Here is a 19,677-nt window from a genome sequence, read left to right as displayed (position 1 = left end):
TATTCCGCCTTGGGAGCCTACAACCCAATGGTCTCAATGTGGACTTTACTAGTTTCAAAATCTCCCCAACCCCCCCCCGGCCTCATCCCATCCCTCTCATCCCCACCTCCTTGACCTGACACAACCTGTCCGTCTTCTATCCCACCTATCCGCTCCTCCTATCTCACTAACCAATCTCCACCACTGCCTACCTGCATTCACCTATCACCATTCCACCTACTTTCCCCAGCCCCACCCCTCCTCTCTCTATTTATTTCAGAGTTCCCTTGCCCCTCTTCCATTTCTGAAGAATGGTCCCGACCCAAAACGCCAGCTTTCCTGCTCCTCTGACGCTGCCTGACCTGCTGTGTTGCTCCAGCTCCACACTGTGTTATCTCTGACTCCAGCATCGGCAGTTCTTACTATCTCTCACTGCAATATAAAATTGGGTTTTGTGCTACCAGGGTCATTGATACTTTGATTTAAAAGCAAAATACTGCAGATGCTGCAAGTCTAAAATAAAAAATTAAAGTGCTGGAATCACTGAGCAGTCTGGCAGCATCTGTGGAGAGAGAAACAAAGTTAACATTGAGTCCAGTATAATTTATCTTCAGAACTGAAGGTAAAAATGACACTTCTTCTGGAAATGTAAGGCATATTTGGTTTTTCAGTTTTTAAATTGTAAAAGATGACTGTACTCATAAAATACAGTTGACATAGGCTTCTCTGATTATGGATGTCAAGGTGATACATTTGCAATCAGACTAAGTAAGAAAAAGAGTCAATTTGTAAATCTGAGATAGTAAGAACTGCTGATGATGGAGTCTGAGATAACAAGGTGTAGAGCTGGATGAACACAGCAAGCCAGGCAGCATCATAGGAGCAGGAAAGCTGACGTTTCGGGTCTGGACCCTTCTTCAGAAAATTTGTAAACCTGGATCCTTTTCTCTTAGGTGAGTTCCAAATATAATGCTAGGGGTCATTTTTATATGATTGCCTCCCTATTTTTCAGCACAAGTAGGGAATTCGAAAGCCAAAACTTGCAAAACTAAATTTCTGCAGAGTTTCTGCCCAAGGCAAGCTATTACAATTTGCATCAGACAGTAGCTTAAGTGATCTGTATTTCTATTCAAAATAGCCAGGAGTCTCACATATGTATTTAAATCTGGGTCTAATGAAATACATGTAGGATTCTGCTGCAATTTTGGGTTTCCAGTTGTTACACTTGTGCAACTTAACTGCTAAAGTCCTACTGCATGGCACGGAATACAGGACAAATAAATCAACAATACTTAATGGGAATTCTGAGAGGCTACTTGGAGAATATGCTGAGTTTTTTTTAAAAATCAATTCACCTTCCACTAAAATGAGAATGAATGTTTTCTTGTCCATGCAAAAGTCACCCTGTCATCTGTCAGTGTCTCTGTGGTTTTTAAACCTTTGTTAGGCACTTCGAGGTTTCCTGACTCACCCCACCAAATTGGCATACAGTACTACCAATTGGTGCTCACTTGGAAACAGCAGAATAGCAATTTTATTTAAATGAGACCAGAGCCCCAAAATCAAATGGACATCCGACTTAACACATCACATAGGCAGTGCGCTCGTTCCTCGCAAATTCTTGATCAGCACAATTTCTGTCGGTTCAAATTAGCCTTATAAACATTCCATACTAATAGGTAGCAGAAATGTAAACAGACAATCCGTTTTACCACCCCATCAGTTTTGAAAAAGAATAGCTAGTTGATACTATGTATTACTAAGTTACCAGTACTCTACCAAAAATAGTCAAAATTCTATTATTTTCTTCAAGTTCTTTGTGGTATTTAGCAGTGAGTCCTTCAACTTGCTTCCCCAATTTAAAAAAAAACTTATGTTACATAAAATTTAAAACAGTCTTTCTTCTGTGATCTGAAAGCCTTAACAAAAATTCATGCATATTAAACATTGACCGAATCAAATCGAAAGAATCCAGATGCAGTTCAACAGGTACTGAAAAGAATTGTAAAATATATTCTTAGCATTCAGCACAACCACAATTGTGTAGTTTGTGGAAAAGCTTCACCACCAGATTAACAGTTGTTAAAATTAAGTGAAATGACACCTTAATTTTGTGTGCAGACTCTGATTATTGTTCTGTTTACCTTGTCTGGCAACAAAGCAGCAACATCTCCTTGTTGTTCCTTAAAACTTCCAATAAGACAAGGAAAGCTTTCGCTCGAATTACTGTTGAAGGACTTTCCAATAAACGAGCAACTTTTGTGACAAATTCCTGCAAGGAAGGAATAAATGTACTGAGACAAAGTACCACAAATGTATGAAAAGAATTTACAGAAGCATTAAATTTTTTGCAAAACTAGTGTACATTTACAGTTAAAATAATTAACTTCACACAGATAATAGACATGGTTGCAACATAATTATACTGTTGGTCTACAGGCCTGGGCCAAACATCTGGAGGTATCCTGCCAATGCAGTTCGAAAGTTAAAATCAGTTAATTAAGTACATCTTTAATACAGTACTGACCATGTAACTTCCAAGATATGATATAGAAACAAAATTTTGGGTTATTTTTCAAAGTTTCAAAGCCCAGGATTTACTGTTCTCATTCTTTTTTGAGGACTGATTCGAATTTGTGCTGTGCGCTGAGAGCTGGTCATAATAGGTTCTAGGCTCCACTGTAGGGCCGGGTTTTCTATAATCACATTACTGAAAGCAGCAGCCATAACACATTAAAATAAAATAAAGAACTGCAGATGCTGCGAATTTTAAATAAAAACTGAAATTGCTGCAGAAATTCAGCAGGTCTGGCAGCATTTTTGGAAAGAAAACAGCGTTAACATTTCCAGTCCAGAAGTCTGAACAAAGGTCACTGGAGCAATTTTTGTTTACATTTTCATAATACATTTTTAACCTAGTTTTGCATAATGTGTGATGCTGTTGACTCAATGACACAGGACAGCAGTTAATATAATGTTAATTTTGTATTTGCATCCACTGTTCTTCAAGTGGTTAACAGCACATTCCATTTAAGGTAGCCCAAATGATTATCATTTCCAGATACTGGAACCAATATGAATTAAATTTTGAGAATGAGCCTTTTTGATTGATTCCCTATATCAATTACCTTTCCTATATCAGATTTACATTCAGCCACCTTGCAGTGACTTCTGGTGGTGAAGACATACCCAACAAAAGTTGGGGTGCAGATTTCTGATGAAGGCAGTAGCAAAGACAGCAACTAAGGCAATTATCAGCCCCACTGGTATGCGTGTTAAAGCATCAGAGTCAAATGTTGAAATTTCAGGGAGCAGTAGTGACAGACAGGTCAACTCCCTGGAGTAGCACAGAAGTCAAATAGTCTGATTTTAATGTGTGTGGTCCCTGATAACTGACAGCCTGAAGAGACCTGCTCTCTCCCCAAAGCTCCCTCTACCTGTGAGAAAGTTGGTCACCTACTAGTGACAATCTGTCAGATTTGAGCATATGATGAGGTTGATATGAAGTCAGAAATGGCATTTGTTCCCAAGTCAGTGGATACAATTCCATGCATTCAGCTCTCTCAAAGACCACACTGAGGGTTGTTCCAGCATGTTGCATCATAGAGTCATGGAATGTTGACCGGCTCCCATGATTTCCCATGTAAGTTCTTAATTTCAGCTGTTCCAAAGTGGAACTGCTGACTGATGTTTTCACATATGCTGCACTGCTCAGATTGCTTGGTGTCTAAGCAGCTTTTCTGCAGTCTTACGCTGAACATCATCAACAACAAACTATATTTACACAATGCCTTTAACAGGATGAAACATCACAAGGAGCTTCATAGTAACATTATAAAAGGAAGTATGATACTGAGTATGATTAGGAGGTATTAGTTTACAGGACCAAAAACTTGGTCAAAGGTAGATTTTAAGCAGCATCTTAAAAGGAGGATGCAAGGTGAAAGAGGCAGAGAGGTGTAAACATAGAAAATAGGAGCATTAATTCTGCTATCCTGATGAGCCTTCACTGCACTCCTTCTTTGATAAGTATATCCTTTCTTGGGTTTCATGTAATAGGGAGGGTATTTAAGAGCTTTGAGTCTAGGCAAGTGAAATCATGGTCACCCATAACGATATGATTAAAATTGGGGATGCACGAGACCTTGATTAGAGGATTGCAGAAATCTCACAGGAGCTGGATTAAATTACAGATACAAGGAGAAGCAAGTGAAGAATAGCGCTGAATCTCAGTTCTTGCAATTTCTTATAGTCTTGCAGGATGTGACCATTACATAATAATAGAGGGAAAAGCTTCACCCCAAGCTACAGGTGACAAGGATTTGGCTGCTTTGGCAATACTGTGAGCCTCACTGAACCAAGATTTGTAATGTTCAGTCCATTGCAGATTTTGACAATTCCTCCTTTTGAACCTGTTTCCCACTTTACATTTCGGCTATATTTGAGCATGTTCAATGCAATTTCCAAACTGTTCACAAAGCACGAGCAATTAAAAGACACTTTATAAGTTGCAGGGCTCAAAAGTGAACAGCAAATGCTAATAGTTCTCAATGGTGAGAATACATGTCTCATCAAATACTGGCAAAATTGACTCAATTAATTAGAGAAGTGAATTTTAAGGCAGACAGTTTCCTCAAAAATTTAAGTGCACAGGCTACAGTATCAGATGTCTTACATACGAATCAGAAGCATCACACCTGCCTCTAAATTAAACCATCCACAATGGACTCCTTGGTATAGGCCAAAGCACAAAATTCAAGTGCACACACATTTCAGATAAAATCCTTTACCTCTATCTTAATGAATTTATTCTTTCAGGGGGTGTTGGTGTCACTGGCAAGCATTTGATCCCCATCTTTAATTGTCCTTGAACTGCATGGCATGATTGATTATTTCAGATAGCAGTTAAGAGTCAAAAACATTGTTGCAGGTCTGGACTCACCTGGAGGCCGTACAAAGTAAGGATAGCAGATTTACTTTCCTGAAGGACATTAATGAACCAGGTGGATTTTTATGACAATTGATGATAGTTTCATTGCAGTCATTACCGAAACTAGTTTTATATTCATCTTTTAATGATTTTTAAATTTCACCAGCTATTGGGTGATAGGGTTTTAATCCTTGTCTCCACACCATTAGGTTGAACCTCTAATTTACTCATCTGGTGACAGTGTTGAAATGCTTGCTGAAATGGATGCAAGTGATTCCATGGCACTACTTGAAGAGATGAATGGGGGTCTCCTAGCCAATAACCTTTATCCTTTCAACATCACTATTTGAAAGCAGATACTGTACATTTGTTCACGTGCTTCATGTGGGTACTGTTTTCCACAAAATGGCTGTTATATTTGTCTGTAATAACATTCACTGCAATTCAAAGGAATTTATTGATTGTTGGCATTTGGGACATCTAAGGACTGGAGGTGATGTGCAATTGCAAGCTCTTTCTGTGCATGGCTTACTGAAAGACCAGAATTGATGGAATGACAACCTATTCTCTTCTTCTTCTTGATGCTCTTTTCAAAATTGAAGGAAGCAGAAGAGTGTGGGAATATTATGAAACCAAGACCCCAAATGCATTGTTGCTTGGAAGCCTGTCAGATGTATCAAAAGTCAGTAGTATTTAAGTGTTCTGTGTCAGCTGATAGTAGTATCATCAATCTAGCACAAGAAGCACTGGCAAAGAGGTGAGATTCTGTATCAACACTTACATTGAAAAGTGTTCTGCAGTATCTAGTCTAGTTATTTTCCATGAAAAAAAGCTACAGAAGAATCAAGGCACAAATTGAAGGATACCTATTAAACATGGATCAGTGAGGTAAGTTTTGTAAAGATAGTGATGCTGAATATGAGTTTGAAAACATTGTAAGGGAAAGGCAGGAAAGACAGACTTGAAGAGAAAGTTAGTTTGTTCAGAAGCAGTAATGAACCTTAGACCTGAATTTGCCCATTTTTAACAAAGTGTAGGGGAAAGTGTATCAGGTCACAACTAACACAGTCCCCTGGCCAGCAAGATAACTCACCATAGAGCAGAGCTATTAGCTCACCATCAGTTAATTAAGAATTGATATGATTTCAAATACACCTATCAGGTGCCACCTCAATACTGTCATTTCTAGTCACCAGAAGCAGCCAGCCAACCAGAGCCAGTTATGGTCTACTTTGGAGGGGATCCAGTATGTAAAAGGTAAATCGGTTTTTCTTCTTCTCAAAGGGCAGAGGTTTTTGGGAAAGGGGGAAGAGGCAAGGTGGTTTTCAGGACCACCCCTTTGTCTACCACTCATGACTCCAATGGGGGCGTTTAGAGGACATCTGTCCTGCCAACCCAGCATACCAGTTGCCCTAGCCACCTTTCTCATCTACCAGGGAATCAGGTAGTTGGAGAGATGTCAAGTTGAGGCCCTTAAATAGCATTTAGTGGAACACTACTCGAGAAAGTTGAGAAGTCGAGAAAGTCACCCTTTCTAGCCAAGCAGTTAATTGCAGGGATAGTGAGAACAGGGCTGAGTTTCTCTCCAAGGCCACCTTGCTCAATTATTTCCCCAGGTCTCCATCCCTCTCACCATCTCCTTGGAGAGGAAATTTTAGCTCTTATTTTCAATACAGTGAGAATGCAAGGCTGAGTAGGAGTATGCAAGATAGCTTTGTACGAAAATGGCTGTACATTTTTTTATGGCTCAAGCATCTGGATTGAACATGGGAAGGGCTGACAGAGCTTCAAGCAGCTGCTGCCACGTGTCGTGTGGTTCAAATGGAAACGCAGCACATGTGCTATATTTGCAGTGTATAGTTTAAACAAAGTTATCCAGTTCTATTACATTTTGGTGGACTGGAGTCATTAGCTTAAGGAATGGGTGAAAGAGATAAAAGATGTATAAGGTAATTTTAGCTAAATTTAAGACAATGACCTAACCTGTGCTGTTTGTTTCCGTGTATAACTGATCCAAACCTTTTTAACACTGTGAATGCCTAGAGCTGTTAACCTCCAAATAGAAATACATGCCATCTACTCAACTGCTATCCACATCTCCATCCTTTACAGATAGCAAAAGAAATAATGAGACATGGGAAAAAATAAGTTTCACACCCTCACTGTGAAAAAGTGAGTTCAATTTCAGGTCTGAAGATATTTCACAAGTAGAAACAGTGAGATAAAGTAAACGCTAACTAAATGAAATGAATCTTGTGCCCTACCTTTTCCTGCACCAGTCTTTGCAAATGGACACCAGATGACAGCATAGCAATAAACATGGTCAACATGTACTGCTGAACACGGCTTATACCAGCAACTAGGGAATTTAGCACTGCTGTTAGGCCGACCTTGTCAATGACAGTTTGAAAAGCACTAGTAGAATGGCGAGTAATCCTACATAATGCCTGTTGGGACCAAAGAAATATTTTATACATACACTTTAATTAAATACCAAATACAAAGCATTATACAATTTAGGGCTGAAAAGTTTTCTGATTGTTTTTGAATTCCCATTCAGTTCACTTCAAATTTGCACCAGCTGATTGATTTGGAACAGTCCTTTAAGAGCAAGTGCTACTTTATAATAAGGAATTAATTCAACAAGCAGGCCAGATCAGCTGGGATTTAAATATGTTTACTGCAGCTTTATTAAAATGCACATTTCTTGAGAGATAGTTCTATTTTGTTGGTATGTTTTCCTTTTATCTTTGCATTCTCAAAATTTGTGCTAACATCAGCCAGAAAATAAAGCCCACGGATACAATCAATACTGTTTATTAGCTGAACGGCTTGAATGCAGACAGATGAAGCAATGGGAAAAGATGTGAACATGCTACAGCAGTTTAGCCAAGAGTGACACAGTTTGTCACCTGGGAACTGGGTTTTGTGGATAACTGTCCTTACACTTTTGGGTTCAAATCCAGATTAAATTGATTGAGAGAAAGATCTGTCACTGTTTTGACTACAAGGATCCTACCTTGAATTAGTTTGAATCAATTTTGATACATTTTGATAACTTAAATTTTAACTAGTAGCAGTTAAGTTGAAAACAATATAAAAGTGGATTTGACTTGAAAGGATGACATAACTGCACTATGTTGGTGCACTTAAGTGTAGCACTTGGTTGGATCCTTCACTTTAAAGGGGTATCACTGATAATTTTGCTGGTGCTGGGAATCATCAAGTCAGAGTAGTGACTTTCCTGCAATATGGAAGAGAGGAGTACATGACAAAGAGACTCAAGCTGGCGGTCCTGTCAGATGAACAAGTTGTACAGAGAAAGCTGTGGAAGTGAAATATCTATTCTGCTTTCTCAGATATGGTTCATATTTTGGCCAGTATGGAAGAAACTGGATAAAAGGAAATTTTGAGGATTCCTACCTCAAAAGAAAATGAATTTTATTTAAGAGCTTGCATTTATCAAAAAGAAATGTATATATACACAACTGCATAGTGATAAATTATTTGATAATTTATTCATACTTTACCGAAATAGTTGTCACCCGCAATGAGTCCATGGTTGAATGTGTAAACAAGAACCAAAGCAACAGACCAATTTCTCCAGTAATGAATCCTTGAGCAGGAGATGAATTAGTGGTACAGACATTTTCAACAATCTTTGCAGCTAAATGATTAGTAACAGGATCTCCCTGTAAAGAATAAACACATTGGAAATAAATAGTGACACATTTGCAGTCATTTCAAATTTGTAAAGTTAGGACAATCAAGGTGGTGCTATACAGAAGATATGTTTTCTACTTATTTTAATTGTGATCATTGAGTTACGGTGTGCTACCACCAATTACTTTCACAATAGCAACAAAGCATCCTATTCAGAGTAGCTTGGCTGGGGATGGGTGGCTTTGCGGCACTTTGGCAATGATGTATATACCCAATGTCTTTTGCTGCAACTTTTTTTTTCATTACAGGCCATGTCATGCTCAATTTCTGTGGTAGTGTGGTGAGCAGTCCTCAAATAAAACTCATGGCAAGATGTTCAGCATTCACTGGATTTCAGCCCATCAACGGAACTTGAACAGAAAGCTGGTAGGAGGAACAGTTAAATAAGTCCCTTATGGTGCCACCAAATCTAAAAGGATTAAAGTGCATTTTTCTCAGAAAAAAAGACTATCATTTTAGAATACGGCAGATTTTAAAGAGGCATTGCTAGCTCCTTGTATCATAATGATGCAAGATTCAATCAGAACACGTAAAAAAAACTTTGTTAAAAAAGTGATTTTTTTTGGATTTTCTTTGCAAAATCTTGCCATTTCTGATCATAGCTCATTGACTAAATGTCCCTTGAGGCTGTAAGTCTTGAAGCATCGCAATATAGCCCCAAGCATTAGGTCTGTTTTTAGAAGCTCAGTATTGGGTATGATAACAGGCTGCATCAGATGAGGAGCCAAGTACAATAAGGATAAGCAAACCGATCTTATACCTATAAATTACTTCACTGAAAAACGTCTGAGTGAAATGAACATCACTTCAATTGGAACAGACTTAGGAGGTCTGGGATGCTGATACACATTGATAATATTGAGAATTTAATATTGGCAAGAGCGAAGCTATTTTGCTTGGCATCAGCTGAAAATCTGCACACTGATTGTTACCTCACTTTCACCCTTGGCTATTTGTTTAGACTTTACCAGACAGTGCACAAACTCAGTAACATAACTGTTCCAAAACAGTGCATTACGTCTTGCATCCTATCTATATCGACAATTTTTGTTTGTTTGCTCATAGCCTTATGCTCCACAACACTGAAATGCTAATCAATGCCTTTAACACTTTTAGGCCCAATTTCCTTATTGTTCGTTGGAATAGCAGCCAACCATTTTGCTCATGGAAACTGTTCTGCCACTTAAACTAACTTTAAACACCCAAGTAAGTTTAGAAATTACTTGTGAAACCAATTGATTCTGTATCATTTGTGTTCTCAAATAAAGTCTTCCACATTTACTTGAACATAGATCATCCTATGTTTATTTTCAACCAAACAAGCAGCAGTTCTAAAATTACAATCAATCATTCTGGGTTCACATCTCAAGGCTAGAGTAATTCCCCTGACTTGTCAATTTCCTTCACTGTTTCAAACACCTCAGTCCCTTTAACTTTTCTTCTTCAGGTAACTATGATCAAATTTACCCAGTGTCTCTTCCTAATTTTTCCCCTTTATCTCAGTTATCATCCCGTTGAATCATCAAGCAGATAGGTATTAGCAAATCAGCTTTCATTAATACTCCTTTGTATATCCTTGCATTTACGTTCTTTATCTCTTAATGTGACGATCAGAATGTCATTGCCTCTTTTTTAAAAAAAAATTATTTTCTCCTGTGGAAAAGCTGGCTTGCAATGATGTGTATCTGAACTTTTAAATTTCTTCACTCATCTACAATCTCCATGCCAGAAAATTAACCTTTCCAATTGCACTTCCATTCTTCAGTCCAATACTTCATATTTTGTTACTTAAAAGCAATCATTTCATTACGTTGAAGCCTTTATTCTGCCTATCTGCTTAGTACTGGCAGTTTGAAAGGTATCAAAACAATGAGACAGGAATAAACCAAGTTTAAGAGTTTGTGATATTTTTTCTCACAGTTCACCACAAATCTTAGCTTAGTATATATGCAAAGGGAAATCTACTCCCTCACAAATTAGGAAATTAAGTACCCTGATATGGTGGGATGCCAATCATGTCATGTTACATTGAATTTTACAGCACAGAATTAGGCCATTCAACACAACAGGTCTCTGCTGGTACATAAAGTTTCCATAGTCCCAGAGGCCACAGGACTACTTTCATTGTGTTGGTGCAAATGCTTGAGAGAAATTTCATTGCATTTTCTTTTATATTAAACAGTCGATCCATCTATTTATTTGTTCTTCATCCACCTATCTAACTTCCCATTAAGATATCTATGCAACTTGCTTCAACCATCCCAGTTAGACAGGGTCCCACAATGGCAGCACATTCTGATCAAAGAATTCCTGCCAAATTTCTCTTTGGGGATTTATTATTAACTATCTTATTTATTTTCCCTAGTTTTAGGCTCCCCCACAAGTGGAAACATCTTCTCCACATGTTCTGCAGATTCATCAACAACTTCAAAATTGTACAGGAGCTCAAATCTTTTAACAACAAAAGATGCCATGACATCAGCAAGTACTAATCCAAATTTGCATTGATGCTGATAATATTTTCAGTCAAAAAAAATTAAATCAATAACAAATCCTTAGACAGAGTGAAAAACTAGATTCCAACATGACATAAATTTTGCAGGTTTTATTTGCACCCAGATTTTAAGTGAATGAAACCCAAACTATCGGGAGCTGGTGGCTGAAAATCAATGTTAAAGTAATTTTTGTCCAATGGAAGATGTCTCAAAGTTGACAGAATGTGTTTCCTGAATTTCACTTAATGGTCAGAGAGGTAATGTTAATCCTCAGATTCACAATATGGAGAGGACATTCCTTATCTGATACACTCAAATTTACTTGGCACTCATTGTTGGTATTGCTTCTGAGATGAGAAGCTGAAGAGGAAAATTTCCATTTTCATTATTCCAATTCTAAATCTCGTCAGCACTTGTAATACGGAGGCAAGACAATGCCAAAACACTGTGGAGCACAAATAATATTCAGCAAGTTGTGGTGATTAGACTTTATGAAACCTTAGACACTTAAGATACAACTAGAATTACATATACAAAGTCGGTTCAAAGTCATTCAAAAACAGGCCAAAAAGCACCAAGGTGCATAGACTCTAACCACTGGAATTTCCTCCCTAAACCTTTTTGTTTCCTGTCTTAAAAAGTCCATAAAAACTTCCCCTTTGACCAAGCGTTTGGTCATCTGTTCTAATATTACCTAACATGGCTCACTCCTAATTATGCTTTATAGAATTCAAGTGAAATACTTTGGGATTTTTTTACATTACACTATATAACTACAAATTGTTGCTGTTGTTGAAGTTTGATCAATGGCTTGTGAAGAATGAGTTGTTTTCACCCAGGGTGCCAAATGAATGATGATCTTGATCTTCATGGCCCCTAATTTCAGCTGTGATGCTTATGACGGTTAAATAAGGACACAAATGGATAAAACGCTGGAAGGCTCCCTCCACCTGCAGAACACATCCGAGCAGGACACAATGATGGCAGGGGGATAGAGTGGAGAAAATTGGATTGGGAAAATAATAGGTCAGATGTGTGATCTAATGATATTATTTATGCATATGTCACCTTGAATTGACAGGCTACCAATTAGCAGAAGTAGCATCATAAATAATTAAAATTTGAATACCCTGTGGATTTCTGTCACGTTCTTTGCTCTAGTGAGAAACCCCACAATTTTATAAGTGCTGTTGGTTTCATAGCATTAAAAACACATTTATCCATCAACAATAATGATTAAAGAGAGATCTACAGTATTAAAAATAGTACTTGTGAGGTAAATTTCATTCCAGTGAACAGTCAGCAGGTAAGACAGCTGGGAGGTGAGTGGGTTTCAATACCCAAAACAACTTCTCTGTTCTCCACAGATGCTGCCTGATCTACAGAATGTTTCCAATGTATTTTCTTTGTTTCAGATTTCCAGCACCCTACTTTTTGTTCATTCCAGTGAAGCTGATTTTAAGACACATCATGATAATACATCATCTGATAATGTAGAGTGGAGAGCGAGGATAAAGGAGCTCCATTCATATGCAACAGTGGCAGTCAGCTCAAATGCATGCATTTTTAATCTGCCATCTGTAATGTCTGTTCATTGTGCCTACTGGGGAAAATGGGATGATTAACCATTAAGTAGAAAACTGAAAGACCTAACCTTTAACACTACTAACAGATGCTGTCAGTTTAGTTAATTGTGAACTGAAATGTGACTGGATAAAACTTTTATGTAGACAGCACAGCAGGAGCTTTAAAAAAATCTCATCACCTTAAATCCGCTGCAGAAATGTAATAGGATGCTGCCATAATTAGCACACAGGGGAACACTGCCAATGTGGTATTAATAAAGAACAGTTTGCTTCATTATATTGCCTTCTCCACTTAACTGCATACCTGTCCAGGGTACATTAAGTGTACATGTACTTTAAAAGCCAATTTATTTTCTTATTTGTTTCTGTGAAATCCTGTTCCATTAACTGCATGCTTAACCACTCTACACGTATATGGTTAAGTATTTTACCATTGGTATGATTTACATTTCCTTCATGGACTGACTAATTTTATTTACATCTATTGCATTTAGAAACAATTATTCTTTAAGAATTATGTTTTAAGAATTAATTATAAGTCTGAACCCTACCCATCACACTGTAGCAATGATTATGGTTTCTCATCTGGCCCATTTTTCAGGATTGTAGCCAGGTCAAAATTTAAAAAAACCTTTCTGACAATAACTACTCAGAGGCTGGTATGCCGTCACCACGTCACTCTTTATTTACACGTGGGAAGTCCTGGACACTGATCCAGCTTCCTCAGACCCAACTTTCAGAGTGAACAGAACCTCTGACACTCCTGTTTATGTCTGTCAGCCAGAGCTCCCTGATTGGACCAGATTAAAAGCCCCAACAATCACTACATCCCTTACCCTCTGGGTCTGAGGACATAGGCTGGTCCTTATTTTTTGTAGTTCCTCCTGGGGTGTTTTAGCACCAGGTCAGGCTCCTCCAACTCTGCCTCTGGTAAGGGTGGCGTGTAATGAACAGTAGCTTGCCTCTTGTGCCCAGGACGTCTCGGAATAAATTCATTCTCTTCTTCAGGCAGCAAAGGCATTGAGTGTTGATATCTGCTGTGTCCATCTCAGAATCTGAGGTATTTTCAATGCTTGACAGAAAGGGAGAGCCCATGAGTTCCAGAACTGTCAGAAAGGCTTTGAGAAGCTGGGTATATTTTGCTCTAGCACTCTTTTGTGAGTTCACAACTTTCAGATGGTCCATGTGCTTGTTCAGGACCATCACAACTACTCTAATTTATATGTCACTGGACCTGACCTCATGTTAACCATGCCTCTTACTCATGCAGGGCCATTCCCATGGTTCCTACACCAGACTTCATTGCCTGAAGGAAACTGTCTCTCTCACTTATTGGAGTCGAGTCTGGGACTGGCGTTCCTGCTGCTGTTTCACCCTCCCCCCCACTCCTAGGTCCTGGAAGATCAGTTTTAACCTGGAGCAGAATCTTTTCCCCATTAGCAACTCTGCTGGAACTATCCTTGTAGTTGCATGAGGGGTGGTCCTGTAATCAAGTAGGAACCAGAACTGTTTGGTATCTAGTGAAGCTGTTAGCCTATTCCTTTAAGCCTGCCAGACCATTGGATGATGGATGGTATGGAGTTGTTCTTATATGACAAATACCATTTGAATTTAAGAAATACTCAAATTCCCTTCTGGTAAGTGATGGCCTGTTATCTGTGACCAATAATTGCGAGAGCCTGTGTATTCCAAAATATGTACAAAGGTTTTCTATCACCACCTCTGTGTTTGATGAATGAACTCTGCGCACTTCCAGCCATTCTGAGTGGGCGTCTACAATGACAAAGAACATTGAGCCCATGAAAGTATCTTAATAGTCAATGTGTACCCGAGTGCAGGGTTCACTTGGCTATTCCCACGAATGTGAGGGAGCTGCTAGTGGGAATTTTTGTCTTGTTGGCACTCTAGGCACTGGCCCCAACAACACAGCTGTGTCTGCATCTAAGCAGGACCACCAGACATAACTTATTGCCAATATCTTCATTTTGGAAACACTGGATGACCCTGGTGGAGTTCAATCAGTATCTGGCGGTGACCTTTGTTCAGGGCATTCACTCTTCCTGCCCATATTCCATCTCTACTGTGATCTGGTCACGCTGGGTCCAAAAAAGTTTCAATTCTGGTTATGACGGCCCCTTTATTTCTCCCATCACCACCACCTATTTCAGTTTTGGCAGGACCAGATCTTTCTACTTCCAAAGTATGATATTGTCAGCTGTGACTGGAAGTGTGTCTTCAAAATTTAAAACCATTATGTGACAGTACCAGTGGTGAATCTGCCAGTGGGAGATGGCTCAATGCATCTTCATTTGCGACTTGGCCTCCTGGACAATGTTCCAACTTGTAAATACAGGCACTTTGTATTAGAGCCCACCGCTGAATTTAGCCTGAAGCTATGGGTGACAGTGCCTTGTCCTCTTTAGGCACACCGAGCAGGGGCTTTTGGTCTATTATTATTACAATTGGTGGTATTGGTGGAAGTTCACTTCTCCAAATATGACTGCCAAACTTTCCTTCTGAATATGGGCTATTTATGCTCTGCATTAGCCAAAGTCCTAGATGCATATGCTATTGAGTGTTCCTCCCCATTGGACCACCTACGAGCTAATACTATCCTGATGCCACACGAGGAGGCAGCACATGTCAATACCAGATCTTGCTTGGGATCATACTCTGTCATCACTTTTGAGGATGATAGCTGTTTCTTCACTTCCTGGAAAGCTATGGTTTGGCTTCGTGACCATTTCCAAGGCTGACTCTTTTTTAAGAGATGATGCAAAGGTGTCAGGATGGAGGCCAGGTTATGTATTAACTTTCTGTAATAGTTCACCAGCTTGAGGAAAGACCCAAGCTCCAGTACAGATGTGGGAGCCAGGGTACCTTTGATCATCTTCACTTTATCTTCCAACAAGTGTAAACTAGTCTTGTTGACTCTGCAGCCCAAGTAGCTCATAGGTGGTGCAATGGGGAGGAATGGCCAATAGCATATGCATCTAGGACTTTGGCTAATGAAGAACGTAAATAGCCTGGACCACACATTTTTCCCTTCTAAGGTGTACGTCCGTCTGGGAGAAATGTCCAAAGACAATGTCCAAGTTCTTTAAATGCTCCTTATTGGTTTGCCTTATTATTAGCATGTCATCTAGATAAATGGGGTAGACCAGGGGTGGGGAATCTGCGGCCTTAAGGCTGCATGCAGCCTTTTGGGGTACTAGTGGCGGCCTTCTGTCTATTTGTCCGCAAATACTAAATCTGCCTTTTTAAATCTGTGTACCATTTTTAAAATTTTTACTGGTAACCCAGTCATGTCAAAAACTAAGAAAAGAACATTAAAGGAAGAAAACAGAGTATTCAATGAAGAATGGGAATTGCAGTATTACGTAGCTGCTGTGAAAGATAAAATGATGTGTTTGCTCTGCGGCGCCATAATTGCAACAGTGAAGAAATACAATGCAGATCAATATTATGCAACTCATAAGAACCACAAATATGCTAAACTGGAATGAGAACAGTGAAAGTCTGCACTTAAGAAAATGAAAGATCAAAAGCAGCAGCAGCAAGCATTTAGATCCATGTCGGGGCAAGGGACTGACATCACTGAAGCAACATACAAAGTCGCACATATACTTCAAAGGAGAGGTAAGCCACTTAGCAATGTGAAAATCATAAAAGAATGCATTGTTGAAGTTGTAGGATGTTTAGATTCAGATAAGGTTAATAAGTACAAACAACTACCTCTTTCAAGTAGGGCCATAACTGATTGGCAACATGAATTAGCCCCCCAATGTAACAGAACAGCTTCATACAATATGCCAAAGCAAAGACTTTTATTATTTGATTGCCCTTGGATGAATCCACTGAATTACTGACTCAGCGCAGGTGTTATTTTTTATTTGTGTTATAACTGCAGATTTTCATTGCCACGAGGAGTTACTCGCTTTGGGTACCCTTACAGCAAGGACACGTGGAATTGACATCTTCACTATCTTCAAACAAAAATGCCATGAAGATATGTAATTTAGTAAGTGTATGCACAGACAGTGCACCTTCCATGACAGGAAAACGTGAAGGATTTGTTGTGTTACTACAAAAAGAACTGCCAAATCCAGAAACTTTGATTTCCTTTCATTGTCTTTTGCATCAACAGAATCTCTGTGCTAAATCTACTGTTTTAAGTGACACATTAAATAAAGTTATAGGTATTGTAAACTACATTTGAGCAAATGCATCACGGCATTGCCAATTTAGCAACATGCTTCAGCTTGATGATGAAACATTCAGTTTGGATCTGCCATATCATTCTAAAGTGCACTGGTTGTCACGAGCACAAATACTTGTAAAACTTCTTTCTTTGAGAAAAGAAGTCACAAGGTTTTTTGAGGAACTGAAAGAACCATGTGAATTGTCAAGAGGATTTCTGCAGAAACGCTGCACTTTTGTGTGATATAATGTCAAAGCAAAACTAAAATCTGTTTATGATATGTGGCTAAAAATCCAGGCATTTTGGAAAAGGCTGACCTTTTTCAAAACTCTCCTTACCCGATCTGAACTTTCAGCTGAACACGTTCCTGAATTGGCAAAGGTAATTAATGAACAGGATACAAGCAGATCATTAAGGAAATGCAACGTGAAAGAATACACAACTGTTCTAGATTCCCTGATTGAAGAATACAATGAAAGGTTTGCAGAGTTTGAGAAACATGATCTCACACTGAAACTAGCTTTTCAACCACACCTAGTTGATATGTCCAAAGCACCTGATGACTTACAGATGGAATTGATTGAGCTGTCAGAAAATAACATCAAATATTTGATGCTAAGAAGGATCCCATTGAAATACGGAAAAATGCCATTGAATACCCACATCTATGTCAACACGCTCATTGATTGTTGTCTTGTTTTAGCACGACCTACAGTTGTGAATCAACATCTTCGTTTGTGACACAAATTAAACTATGCTTGAGATCTCAGATGATGGATATTCACCTGGAGGACCAATTAAAGCGATGGTCAACGATGTTGGAACTAAATATCCGATCCCTACCTCGCAATAAGCAATCACAAAAAAGTCATTAAATAGTTTGTCGTCTAAGTTTTTCATCTATTTGTTCTATTGTCAACTTTGCCAAACAAATAAATGAGTCTTTGCAAAATTTTTATTTTGTTCAAAGTCCTCATATAATGGCACGCTTTAGTTAAAATTAGTAAATATGTCAACAAAAATATGACGTTTTGTTGTATATGTTAAATTCTCAACATGCAGCTTAATAGGATCTCAGTTAAATAAAATGTGGCCTTCCAATGTAAAAATGTTCCCCATCCCAGAGGTAGACATTATAAAATGTTCTCCATTGTCTGCCGAAAAGTTGCACAGGCTGACGACACCCTAAATGGCAGTCTCTTATATTGGTACAAATCATTATAGGTAGTAATTGTAGCATACTTCTTAGAATCTTCATCTAATAGCAATTGCAAGTACGCATGTCTCATGTGCAGCTTCATGAAGGGCAGGCCCTCTGCCAGCTTTGCGTATAAATCCTCTATGCAAAGGATTGGGTATTTATCCAGCTGCAAAAAACAGTTTACTGTTTATTTAAAATCCCCACAAAAGGTGAACTGACCCTTGGGGCATCACAATAGGTATAAACGGTGCTGCCCATTCCACAAACTGGACTGGTTTGATGATTCCTTCACTTTCCAGCCTTCTGATTTCTGCCCCTACCCAAATGGCACTGATTGGGCCTTGCAAAATCATGGAATTACTTCCTGGTCAATTTCCTTGGCTCTTTTGATGGTCCTTAGACCTTTGTGAAAAACATCCAGGTATTTAGTTCGGACTTCACTCAGGCAGCCATTTTCTAATCAAAAAATGTTGAACCAATCTATGTGAATCTTTCTCAACCAATTTCTTCCCATCGAGCATGGGCCCAAGCCTTTTACTACAATCACTGGTAACTGAACCAGCTGTTCTTCATAAGAGACCAGAACCAAAGTTGTACCTTTAATTTGTAAAGGTTTCCCAGTAAAGATTCTCAGTCTAGCCAAAGTCTTGCATAAAATTAAAGATTGGAGTCCAGAGCAAGTTCTGTTAAATAAAAACCAAAAGAACTGCAGATGCTATAAATCAGGAACAAAAACAGAAGTTGCTAGAAAAGCTCAGCAAGTCTGGCAACATCTGTGAAGAAAAAAAATCAGAGCTAACGTTTCAGGTCTGGTGACCCTTCCTCAAGACTGGTTCTGTGATTACTAGAATGCCCACACTAGTATCAACCTCCATTAGTACCAGGCAGAAACTTCAATGGCTTGCTGACCTGGATCCTGTAGAAAATTTTAATCATTTGGCTGTGGCTCGGCTTTGTTTTGAGGTTTTGCTGTGGACTGACCTAGAGTTCTATGTCCTGAGTGAGCCTCTATAATTGCCTTCACTCAAATGGTGTTTGGACTGGCGACAATGTCCACTTCAATCAGAATACCCTGCAACATGTATACTGAACCTGCCACATTTTCCAATGGTAAAGCCAATTGTAGTGCCTGTTTGAAGTCCAGTTGGGCTTCAGCTAGCAGGGACTTTTTCCATGGTTGCATCAATAATCCGGGTCTCGTCGCTATTGCAATAACTCCATAGAGCTCATCACCAAGTCACCCTTTATTTGCACGGGGTGGGGGTGGGGGTAGGGGGGGGGGTAGGGGTGGGGGGGGGGGTGGGGGGAGGGGGTGGGGGTGGGGGTGGGGCAGTCCTTGACACTGATCCAGCTCCCTCAGAGCCAGTTCTCAGAGTGAGCAAAACCTCTGACACTCCTGTTTATATCTGTCAGCCAGCTCCCTGATTGGACCAGATTAACAGCCCCAATCACAGAACTCATATTCTAAGAGGTCCACCTGGCTTACCTCATTATAATCACTGCACTTTCCACTATCATCTTACCTGAATCTAGCCTGCTACCATTTACAAGTGGGTCGGCAT

At 39.2% G+C, this 19,677-nt stretch overlaps 1 protein-coding gene across 7 annotated transcripts in view; it reads right to left on the bottom strand.

Annotated features, from left to right (window-relative positions):
* ulk4 (unc-51 like kinase 4) overlaps positions 1-19,677 on the bottom strand; it is a 428,124-nt gene that overhangs the window by 302,886 nt on the left and 105,561 nt on the right. For all 7 annotated transcript variants that reach the window (XR_007263863.1, XR_007263865.1, XM_048606245.1 and 4 more), the window contains 3 exons: positions 8,440-8,601; positions 7,174-7,356; positions 2,124-2,251 (listed from right to left, as the gene is read on the bottom strand). Coding sequence is in view for 5 of the 7 variants with exons in the window: in XM_048606245.1 (XP_048462202.1) it covers positions 2,124-2,251; positions 7,174-7,356; positions 8,440-8,601 (473 nt within the window). In the remaining 2 variants the exon portion in view is untranslated. The remainder of the gene's footprint in view (positions 1-2,123; positions 2,252-7,173; positions 7,357-8,439; positions 8,602-19,677) is intronic.

Source organism: Rhincodon typus, chromosome 2 (genome assembly GCF_021869965.1).
Source record: "Rhincodon typus isolate 14 chromosome 2, sRhiTyp1.1, whole genome shotgun sequence".
NCBI classification, from domain to species: domain Eukaryota; kingdom Metazoa; phylum Chordata; class Chondrichthyes; order Orectolobiformes; family Rhincodontidae; genus Rhincodon; species Rhincodon typus.
Note: the sequence above shows the minus strand (reverse complement) of the source record. Positions and strands in the feature narration are given on the sequence as shown.